We start from the raw sequence: 12,388 nt of genomic DNA on the forward strand, positions 1-12,388 counted from the left end.
GTGGTGCTCTATCCACTGAGCCACACCAGCCAGGGCTCCATACCGTTTTCCATAGTGGTTGCACCAGTCTGCATTCCCACCAACAGTGCACTAGGGTTCCCTTTTCTCCACATCCTCACCAGGACTTGTCGTTTAGGAACTTAATTTTTAAATTTTATTTAATTGATACTTAAATAGCTGCATATGACTTTATTATATATACTGTATTTGGATACACAGGTCTAAAGCCTTTCATTTGCTGGGAATAAGAAGTGTCAGCAGGGGCAGGGAGAGAAGATCAGACTTGGAAGCCAAGAGATTTACGTAAGTCATCTACTGTTTTGCTGTCTATCCAGTAGAGATAGTCTATGTATGCTATTACTGTTTTAAGAACGGAGAGAATTATTTACACTTGTAAAGACAACAGCATTAACTTCATCTTCAACACCCCTTTTACATCTTCCTAACTTTTAAGTGCTTCACTGACAGAAGAGGGAACTGACCTATTAGAAAAGCAGTGATCTCATTAATCTAAAAAATTTTAAATGTTTTGTATTTTTTATACACTGTTTCTCTCCCCTCCATTATCTTGTATATTCAGTGTTCTTGTTCTGAGACTTCACTCATTAAACCATAAGCCATTCAGTATATGATTTTCTTCTTAACTTTTTTAGAATATCCCTAAGATTAGTACATATAATACAAGTCCCCTAATACATTAGACTGGGTTGAAATTGCAGTGTAATGTAATATACCTGCACAATCTGTCAAAATGATAATAGTTAAAGTGGGTTGGGGGCTGGGGGTAGAGAGGGAAGGCAGATGTCTCGAGAGGACCATACTGGTATGGTCAGCTAAACTATAGCAAGATTTATTATCTTTTTCTTATGGGTTGTCATCTTAACTAGTGTATAACATCGGCTGTCTGCTGCTGGCAACTTTCCTGAGAAAGCCCAGATTATGATAGTAAGCTATGTTCCTTCTCTGTTGCTAATTTCACCCCAGTGCTGGAACCAGAAATTCAATAGTGAAAGCTAAAGCCGCCAGTTACCAGCAATAGAACTGCAGGAGCAGTCAGTTCTTTACAAATGGTAGTAACAACCCAATCGACTTTTCTTCCTCCAGCACTGCCATCTATCATGTTTGTTATCAAACGTACTAGTAGAACAACCAATCCTCTGATTTGGTTTCCCAGGGAAAGCAGTTGTTTGGCATAGTATTTTATGAACATCAGGTTCTCCTGTCTTACTCTTGCATTTGAACCCAAACACCTTGACCAGTTTGCATGCACTGGGGTTGGTAGAAGACACAGTCCTTCGTAGTTGGGTACTTTGCACTGTCACAAAAGATAGTTTTATAAACAAAACAAAAACAATACTGAGACGCTAAAACTATCTTAGCAAGAAGACTTTCAAATCTCATCAGTTAAGTTATTATTCAGTCAAAAACGATGCTGTCTGTGTCCTGACTGGTGCGGCTCAATGGATTGAACACCAGCCTGCAAACCAAATGGTCCCCCGTTTGATTCCCAGTCAGGACACATGCTTGGGTTGCAGGCCAGGTCCTCAACTGGGAGGTACACAAGAGGCAACCACACATTGATGTTTCTCTCCCTCGCTTTCTCCCTCCCTTCCCCTCTCTAAAAAATAAATAAAATCTTAAAAAAAAAAAAAAAAAGATGCTGTAAGTACAGTATTCCTTCACTTACGTGGGTATTACGTTCTAGACCCCCACCCCAAAGTAGAAATCTTACATTTATTCTATACTCTTAAACCTACATAACTTTAACAACATACATATACAGTACCGCAAAATCCCGTGATATAGTGAAAAATCCTTGATAAATAACTAAATATAATATTTTTAAAAATCCCGTGATAGTGAGGCCTCGATAACTGAACCACGACATAGAGAGGGACTATGTAAAGATTCAGCACTAAAAATATATTGCCAAAAGCTTGTTTTTCTGACTTGCTGAGAAAAAAAAAATCACTAACCTTACAAATGTAGCACCGAGTCTTTCCGATAACATCCTAGGACCTTTTTGCGTAATAAAATAGAAAAGATTTATTTAAAGCTAAAGAACTCCTCTTATAACCCTCAAATTGCACACTACAAAAAGATACATTCTTCACAAATAATTTCAAGGGATTCCTTGAAAACCCATACTTAAAAACTGAAGAATTCACCCACCACTGCCCACTGTTCCCAAAAGGCTTTACTGCTTCAATTACTAAAAAAATAATATAGCCTTGGCTGGTGTGGCTCAGTGGATTAAGCGTGGGCCTGTGAACCAAAGGGTCACCGATTCAATTCCCAGTCAGGGCACATGCCTGGGTTGTGCACCAGGTCCCTGGTTGGGGGCGTGTGAGAGGCAATCAGACATTGATGTTTCTCTCCCTCTTTATTCCTCCCTACCCTACCCCTCTAAAAATAAATAAAATCCTTAAAAATAAAAATATATAAAATTCTCTAAAGCAAGTATCAACACATTCATTTTTTTTAACATTCTGATTTCCACTAAAATTTTAAACTAAGAAATATTAGGGAAAAGGCAAATCATTAAATATCTTTAAAGCTATTGCCTGGGTAGTCAGACTATATGGTCCTCTAATTGTGGAAACATGACAATTAGCTGGAAGAACACAGGTTTTGGACACTGTCAAGCTTGGGTTAACCACTGGTTCTAAATGTTATATGTGGCATTAACTATGTAATTTTTCTGAGCCTGCTTTCTCATCTGTAAAGTATATTACCTATGATAGAGCGCTATTTGGAAGACAAACAATAAATTAAAACACCTGACACAAAAAAGGTTGGATTAAAACCTTTAAAGATCAGGACTATGGTGCCAAATCAGTCAAGATATTAGTAGAAAACAGAACACACTCAAACTGGGTAACTCAAGGAAGGTTTAATGAAGGGACTATTTACAAAGACATGGGCAGAGTTCAGAGAAACCAAAAAATGATGGAACCCACAGATGGTAAAGGAATCATCCTTTCTGTCCCTAGATTTGAAAGGGTGAAGAGAAGGAGCTAGAAGCTAGAGAGGATTGCTTCATAAGGAGCGTGGTCTTCGATAGAGGGACATAGACAACCTGGGTGACCTGGCAATGAGGAAGGGAGAACAAATTCCCTAACCATCCTTTTCTCATGCCTTTTGATCTTCCGAGGATGTCACTAATCGGATCAACACAACCTGAAGTGAGAGGGCAAAGGAGCTTGTTAATGCCATCCCTATGGGTCAACAACTCCTGGGGCCCAGAAGAGGACGAAGTAGTTCTGAAGGGAAAGTGGACGAAATTCAGCAAACCTCTCCCTAAATGTAACTCAAACTGCTATATTGTTATACACAAAATTTGCATGTATGCTGAAACTATTCTCTTTCCAGTATTTATTTTTCTAGGGGGCAGGGAAAGGAGAGAAGAGAGGGGTGAGACAGAAAGAGGAGACTTTCCAGAATTTCTGATTGTAAAGTTTTTTGTTAAAACAGAATTCTGCTCAGTCTTTTTTGTGGCCCTGTTTTGCAGGTGTCCCTTAAGCACATGCCTAGGATGGCCTGCAGGAAAGCCCTGAACTCGGCACTTGTATAAGGAAGCCTTAATTTCAACTCCTGAATGCCCTCTCTAAGGAGCTCCAAGATTTTTGAGAATCCAGAACTAATTTAGAAGGAATCTTAGGATTTTTCCATTTAGATACTATTCATAAGGAATTTAGAAACTAGATTTTCTTAAGGTTCAAAAAATCCTATGGTAGTAAAATTTACATCCTACTGAATGATAGGAAAGTTTTCAGTTTCTTATCAAAGAGATAAAAAGAAATCAGGACATCAATTTCACATTGACATTTTTATTAACGCCAACTGTTTTTTAATTATTATTTTTTTAAAACAATAGCACAAAAATGTTTCAAGGAAGCAGTCTCACAATCTGATGACCTTCTGAAATACAGTTAAGCCACACCAAATATGAATTCCTGTTAGTAACACAAAAATATTTTTAAAAGAAAAATAAAAGGAAAAGGGGGGAAAAAAGGAAAGAAAAACCACAGGGACAGAGAAAGGAATGAGATTTAGAGTTAAAACTCACTGGATTAGATAGGTGAGGCTTGTTAGTAGGATACACTGTTGAAGCAAAGAGTGGCACACCACAGGCTTATAGTTTTTGTTGCTGTTTTTTACCAGTTACCACTAACATATAGGCCCTGTAGCGGCCGCCACTGACTCCTTACATGCCCAAAATGAACCAGAAGAAGCCAGTGTTGATACTGTCATAAAGAGGTTTCATAGTTGGCCTAAGACAACTATGACCATTTTCAGGAGAATAACTCCTTCAGAAAGATCTGGTTGAAAACCTTTTCATTTCTACTGACTCACCTATATGCCTTTCAGGGTTCTTAAAAGTCATTTAAAAAGAAAGCAGAAAATAATGTATATCAGTTTCTCTTATTTAATGTGGCTATAAAAGATGTTTCCTTATTATTTCTTTATCTCTAAGAAGGACACCGGGGATGGGTGCTGGGAGTAGAACTAAGGGGGGAGAAAAAAACCCAGACCAGGATAGGTCCTTTTTTTTTCTTTTTTTGTCTTTTTTTTTTTTTTTTTTTTGGCCAAGGGGTCACACAGAAGGGAAGGCGAGGAGGAAAACTACAATCCTTGGTTTGGATTGAGTTATGCAGGAAAGTACGTCTTCCTGATCAGTCCCCATGCCAAAGAAAAAACTCACTTGGAATATGCACAGATTCTGCCTATGTTATACCAGCTATGAGCCTTTCATGTTTAACCATCCCCACAATGGACACTACCCTTGGCTTGTAGGCTGCTTGCAGAACCCAATTCACAAAAATCCTCTTCACCCAGAAGCCCCTAGTTTCCTTTTGGTAGGTTATAAAAACAGAACATCTGTCATTAACAGGAGAGTGTTAAATACTTTTAACCACTGACAAGGCTTCAGGAAGTTTCACAGTTTCATTATGCTCTATTTTATTACTATCATATTTACATTTTTATTTTTTATTCTTATTATTATGTTCTCTCTCTCTCTCTCTCATTTTTTTTTTTTTTTTTTTTTTTTTTTTTTGCTGAATTGCTGATTTTCCTTTTTTAATAGAATTTAATTCTGGAGTGTGAGCAGGAACCAGTTAACTACATTCATTGTCCAACCCCCACTGGTTTGAAAGAAGACTCCAAATTCTTGGTATATGAATCAGCTGTTTGGTAGCTCCACCTTATCCCTGCAGCGAAGCAGCAGAACCGCAGTGCCGGCATGCTCAGGGTTCACACTGTGGGTGCCGAGGCTTTTCGCTGAAGGAGGTACTGGTGGATGCTCTCAGCATCTCGCTTTAGCCAAGCAGCATTTAGCAGGATATTTTCACAACACTGCTGGATGGTACGCTCAGCAGAAGGAGCTGGGTGACTCTCGAAGAAAGCCTAGTATAAAACAATTCAGAATGTAGGATCATTACTAGCAATAGTAAGAGGTTAGTACCACAGGTCATGAAAAAATACCCACTGGTCAGTAAAGGGCTCATAAGCTTCACTCTGATGATTTAGCACTGGCCACTCCCAGGCTAAAAGAAAAGAAGCAGCTCCTTGGATCTGCCTATAGGAATTCTCCCCTAAGTATTATATGCTTAAAACCTAATAAAAAGTTAATCATAAAGAGACAAACCTACAACCTTTCTTTCAGGTTCACTGTCCAGTGGTTAATCTAGGCTTTGGAAGAAGGCTTGAGACTTGAATGTAGGCTCGATCATGTACTAGCCTATGACCTTGAGTAAATTAACTGCTCTAAGTCTATTTTCTCATCTATGAGAAAATATTTGGTCCAAAAGATTAAGAAGACATATAAACCATCAGCATAATACTTGGCACAGAGTATTTAGGACTCAACACATTCTGGCTGCTTCAAATAAAGATTTTTAAGGAATGATAAAACCAAGAAGCTTACGTTGCTGTTATACCCTAATAATTTAATACTCCATTGACTCACATTTTTCATACAAAACTATCTGATTTTATTATAATTTATTACAATGATTACTGATTCAAGATTGAATTCATTTTCTAATGAAGTCTACCTGGTTTTACAGAAAACAAAGCCAACTCTTAAATACCAACCAGCAAAAGAATGGGGTCTTTCCTTTGAACTAGTAGCTACTAAGAGAGAATGACTAATTCATTAGATTAAGTCTAGACCTTGTAAAAATCAATGATCTTATTTACAGAGAAGACAATGGCTCCTGCTCCAAGGCTCCTTATCATAGGTGGATTCTTAGGGGCCGAGTAAGATGCAAGACTTACTTTTGTAACAACACCATCATTTACACAAGAGAAACCCGGGAAATATCCTTGACTTTCTCCCCAGCCCCCAGATATGTTCAAAACACAGAAACCATTCAGTAAATATTTGTTGAGTTAAAGATTAACAAAATCAGGCCCCTGAACCTCTTTCATTACGCCACTTCATCCAAGCTACTATATCATTCTTGCTTGGAGGGTTAGCTTCCCAACATCTTCTCTTTCCCTTTTCAAACTACTCTCACACTGCAACCAGGTTGAAATTTTTATAATACAAATTGGATCAAGTCACTTCATTGTTTTTAAGTCTTCAAGGCCTTTCCATTCTTTGGAAAATTTTAATATGGCCTATAAAGTCCTCCATGGTAGGGCCTCTACCTACCTATCTCACCAGCCTTAGCTGGCCACTGCCCTCCCCTTCAAACCCATTATTATGTATTTCTCCTTCAGAGTACTTCTCTTTACAATCAATTGTTTCCATAATACAATGCACAATACTAAATGAAGGCAGAGATCAAGCCTTTCACTGTTTTCTCAAGATCTGAAATCCTAAAATTTTATTCCTACCTATGGCTCGGAGAGTGAACCAGGTGTGGAATTTCCTGATAACCGTATTGCCTTCAAAAAGATGGTGAAAATGACACTTTATATAAATATTTCACAATTAAATGCAATGAAAAGCTTAAAGTTAAGGTTTTCCTAATCAGTGCAGATTTCTCCCACCAAATGCTGAACTTTACCACTATGCTGATTATTAACCTTTTAAGTGCTAAGAGGGATAGTTCCTACTTAGGTCACCTACACAGGTTATTAGAAAGGGAAAAAGGAACTAATATCAAGGACCTACTGTCTTCCAGCCCCACTATGTTACTTAATCTAAATAACAATCTTATCATCACCCCATTTTATAGATAAGCAGAGCAGAGCTTTACACCCAGGTCAACTGATTCCAAGTTCCACATTCTTTGAACCATATTTCAACTCCCTCAAAGCTGATTCCAACTCTAAATTCTTCAGGCATTAAAGAATCAACCTAAGCTGTCTTTCTCCAAGCAAAAAAAAAAAAAAAAAAAAAAAAAAAAAAAAAATCGGAGACACTAAAGTATATTACCCCAACATGCTATGATTATAGTTCGGTTAGTGTTTTTGTTTACTAGATTGAAAAGTGAAAAGTTAACAGTACTTTCCTTACCTTAACCTCTCCAGCCATTTTATCAACTGCAAAACCCTCAACTGATAGCTGGAAAAAAAAACAATGGTTTAAATATTAAGTGCAACTGAAAGAGGCTTGGAACAAACTTCACTCACCCCCAAAACAAATCATTCTATTCTCTCCCAATTTCAGTTTGTTCTAGAAGGTGCAGGATGGGTGACGGAGAAGCCCTTTAATAAGGCTAATAACTAAGGAAATTCTTAAAGAGCAAAGACCATAATCTATGGCTCTAGTGAATAATGAATGTCTCTCAATGACATCCATGATGAGTAAGCTACTCGAAATAAAAATCTTCACATACCTTTATTAGTCTGGATATTAAGAATCCTCCCTGGTATCGATTATAAAGTTCTTCCCAGTTGTCCTTTATAAATTTCCAAGCAGCCTTCCTTCCATGCTTGCTGCCTCCAGCCACTCCACCAATTACTGATACAGTGTCCTGCGGACGTACCTCTTCCTAAAAATAGAAAGAGGACTAAAAAAGTCTACTGTATCCAAAACATCTTCTGGTGCCAGAAAGGGCAAATATTATTAGGTACCCAAGTAATTGCATTGAAGATACTCATTCCCTGTTTTAGAAATAAATGGCACCAGAAGCTTCCAGCGAAGGGGACATTTAACCTAAAGATCAGCCAAACTGAGAATAAGGCATTGAGATAGGTATAAACAGGCCATTCAAAGATACTTGCTTGGGCAGCTTCTACAGGGTGAAAAAGGTAAGAGACAGAAAGTAGGCACAGGGGTAGTCAGCTTTCCAGTTTATTTCCTCTCCCAACTATTTTGATTCTTACCACTAGAGGAAGATACAGAGGCCAAAAACAAAAGCTCGTTCCAGTTTTCCTAGACCAGCAATTTTCAACAAGTGCGCTGTAAGAATTTTTAAAACATGTAATACCTGACTATTTAGTCAGGGGCACTGACCTCTTATCCCTTAGACTGTCAAATAAAATAAACGACAACAGTCAATATAACAATAGCCATCAGAGTCAATGAATCAAAATTATACCAATTTTTTTGCCAGATTGGCAAAAAATATATTTTTGGTGTGCTGCAAAATTTCAGTAATTAGTTTTTGTGTGCCACGAGATGAAAATGGTTGAAAAATCACTGTCCTACTCTGTGGTTAAGGCAGATCAAGAAGATACTAAATCAAAGATACTTGCCACAAATCAGTGGGTAACAATTCCCTCTAAAAGTGGTTTTCGTTGGTAACTTACTGAAAGTGCAAACGTGAGGACTTTCTGAATCAGTTCAGATGAAGAAGTAGCCCCAAGGACTCTTTCAATACGGTTTTTCTCTTCCTGCATATCTGCTTGCTTGTGAAGCTATAGTGAAAAAATAAAGACAGAGATAGTTAACTCTCCCCTGGATGTTATACATATGCTTATACGAGCTTCTTCCCCAATATGATGAAACTTTTGCTCTACATTCTCATTGGCAAAGACTGCAGGGTATGTCCTGGCTGGTGTGGCTCAGTGGATTGAGCACAGGACTGTGAACCAAAAGGTCACTAGTTCGATTCCAGTCAGAGCACATGCCTGGGTTGTGGGTCAGGTCCCCCGCTGGGGACATGCAAGAGGCAACCAATCGATGTTTCTCACACATAAATGTTTGTCTCTCTCTTTCTCCCTCTCTTCCCCGCTCTGAAAATAAATAAATAAAATCTTTAGGAAAAAAGATTTCAGGGTAACAAAAGAATACTTTTCAAGATGTCTGGGCACTAAATTCCTCATATGTCATTTTAGTAAGTCACTACATTTAAGTGCTCACTATATGAATGGCTTGTGCTCCGTCTGGGCAGTCTGTATCACGATCTTCATGGCCAGATTCTTTACATCATTGATGTCTGAATAATGTCCTATATTATATGAACAAACTAATCACTACTAATACCACTGATGATCATCAATTTAATTTACAATAGTGAAAAGCATATGAGATGCATTATTGAAAACACTTTAAGAATGCGTGATGACATAAGCATGTTCTTGATATATTAAGTGAAAAAAGGGGAGACAAAGCAAAATTATTCTAAATTAAAAAAAATTTAATGTGAAGGGGGAAAAACCCTGAAAACACATCAAAATGTTAACATTAAGTAATAATGGTTTCTGAACAGTAGTATTATGCATCATTACATTTTTATTTTAAAAATTACATTACTAAATAAAAAATATGATCTATTATATGTGCTATTTTTGTGACCTGATATTTTAAAATTACAGGTTAAGTTTTATTTTCTCCTTTCTACTTTTCTAGTCTCTAAATCTTTCATAGTTAATATACAAAATCGTTTATCATACTCAGGAACAAAATAGTATATATTCTTAAAGATTAGAATTATAAATGTATATGACATGAGATCTCTATAAGAAAACTTAATTTATAGACTCTCTCAATTGTTTCTTTCCCTCTGAAGAGTTAACACTGACCAGTGTCTGGAAACCCCATCATGGCTACTACTAGTTTCCTCTTCCTTTCCTTGGGACTCTTGCACAGTGGTGTGGTAAAATAGGTAGGAAGTCAGGAGACCTGGTTCTAGTCCCAGTTTGCCTCTAACTAACTGTTTGATCTTGACTAAGACCTTAACCTCTCCAGGTTTCAGTTTCCTCTTCTGTAAAATGAGTGGGGTGTACAGATGATTTCTAAGGTCCTTTTCAGCTCTAGTACTCAAGGTCTGAAAAATGCTTTCAGGAAGCATTTTCCCCCCAAGGAGAACCTATTACACTAGTCCTCTAGATGGCACCATAACACCGATTTCAAATATACTTTGAATTAAGTTATTTTTTAATCCTGCCTCTTTATTCCTAAATTTCTAACAAAAAACAATCCTTCTCCTCTCTCATCAACTGCATTTTTTTTCAAAGAACTCTGATTCTGTTTTCACAAGAGCTCTTTCCATAGTAAAGTTCAATTATTGTGAACTCCCTTGTGTTAAACAGATGCAAATTTCTCATTAAATATACATACTAATATAAATTCTTAAAAGTATGCCATGACATGAAAATGTCAAGGTATCTGTCAGGAAAATTTCAGAACCCCTATTTTGTCTCATACCCTTAATGGAATAGGCAAACCCACAAAGTATCTCATTTTGTATGCAAAGAAATACATGATTTATAGTGTGCACAGGTTCACAGAATATTAAGAATGAGAAGGGACCTTAATATCATTTAGTTGAAAAGTAAACCCAAAGTATGCTTTTACATTAGGAAGGAAACCCTTGTACAAGATGGGTAGTTAAAGGAGTACATTTTGAGATGCAGTTTCTTAAATAATGTTTATATTCTTCAGAACATTCTAATCTTTTAAATAGGATTTGCTTAAAACTAAAATATTAGAAATTAGATTTGAAATTCTGATCCATTTGGGATCAGAAAGTATTCTTAATATATTATAGGAAAAAGTATTAAAGCACATACCACGCCTATCCTGTTCATGGCCCTAAGTGTTGATCTTTCAATTAGTGGACTTTACAGGTCTGAGAGATGATCTGAGTATTTAGGCGCACTTTGCACATTTTATTTGATGGTAATTAGAAGACTCAGTTCCCTTTACCTCTAATGAAACCAACAGAGTCAAGTTATTTTTTAGACTACTAACTCCATGGGCAAGGACTAGAGATACCTGTTCCACAGTATTAGGACTTTCAAACAGGTCACTGCCATTACAAATACATGGGAAGTTGTGCCTATATATTTTTCTAAGCCAGAGTTTAATTATATACCAAGCACCTTGGGAAAACTATTGAAGCTATGCAGTCAGGTGAATTAATTTCTTGTCCATTCATAAGAGGCACTGGCATAGTTCAAACCATAGAGATACCTGATCATCCATCCCTTTTCTAAGTACAGAAACAAACATTTGTTTAAAATGGGCAGAACCCCAAGTAAATTTACAATGAAGGGGAAACTTTTAAGAACTTGACGTGTTAATCAAAAGAAATGAACATTTCAGTGTTATTATTGAAGGTACATAAACTTATGAGTAAAAATAATAAGTGAAAAAAATTGGATTTTTAAAAATATCATGTTGGTAGTATACATGAACAGGCATTATATGAGGTCTGTCCAGAAAGTATCCAGCCATGCCATATGAAAAAGAGGCATTTATTGAAGAAGATACAAGAAACATTGTACACAGGACAATGACGCATCAGTCCCCTTCAAAGCAGGCACCTTGGGACCTCACACAGTTTTCCCAGTGTCTCTTCCACTGTTCAAAACACTACAAAATCCTTTGTTGGAATCACCATAAGCTACCCCGTCATATTTTCCTGAATCTCACTGACGGTCTGAAATCTCTTCCCTTTCAAAGGTGATTTTAGTTTTGGGAAAAGCCAGGAGTCACAGGGCACCAAATCTGGACTTGGGGTAGCTGAGTCACCTCGGTGATTTGATGTTTCGCCATAAAACTGTGAGACGTGATGCATAAGCGGGTACATTGTTGTGATGAAGCTGCCAATCACCAGTTGCCCATAACTGTGGCCATTTTTGTCATATTGCACCTATCAACTGACGAAGAACACTGAGGTAGTATTCCTTATCGTTTGGCCTAGAGGGGTGTACTCATGATGGACAACACGTTCCCAATCAGAAAACAGTTAACATGGTCTGATCTTGCTGCGACTTTGCTGCGCCTTGTTCGGGTGTGGAGAACCAGGTGACTTCCATTGGGACGACTGGGCCTTCGTTTCTAGATCATAGCCATAGACCCACAATTCACCTCCAGTTATGACCTTCTTGAGGAAGTCTGGTTCATTGGTAGCAGTTTGAATCAAGTCATTAGTAACTGCAGCATGATATTCCTTCAATAGTAGCAGAAGCCACAGAACGAATTTTGCCACAAGTTTCATGCCAAGATCCTAAGTCAAAACCCCAGATCAGCTTTTAGTTC

At 37.5% G+C, this 12,388-nt stretch overlaps 1 protein-coding gene across 2 annotated transcripts in view; it reads right to left on the reverse strand.

Annotated features, from left to right (window-relative positions):
• Positions 1-2,878: 2,878 nt before the first annotated feature.
• Positions 2,879-12,388, reverse strand: part of NPEPPS (aminopeptidase puromycin sensitive) — a 72,066-nt gene continuing 62,556 nt past the window's right edge. For both annotated transcript variants that reach the window (XM_090257849.1, XM_090257850.1), the window contains 4 exons: positions 8,710-8,817; positions 7,794-7,949; positions 7,472-7,519; positions 2,879-5,409 (listed from right to left, as the gene is read on the reverse strand). In XM_090257849.1, coding sequence (XP_090113975.1) covers positions 5,257-5,409; positions 7,472-7,519; positions 7,794-7,949; positions 8,710-8,817 — 465 coding nt within the window. In that variant the 3' untranslated portion in view covers positions 2,879-5,256. The remainder of the gene's footprint in view (positions 5,410-7,471; positions 7,520-7,793; positions 7,950-8,709; positions 8,818-12,388) is intronic.

This window comes from Furipterus horrens, unplaced genomic scaffold (assembly GCF_987537825.1).
Source record: "Furipterus horrens unplaced genomic scaffold, mFurHor1.1.pri manual_scaffold_11, whole genome shotgun sequence".
NCBI lineage: Eukaryota > Metazoa > Chordata > Mammalia > Chiroptera > Furipteridae > Furipterus > Furipterus horrens.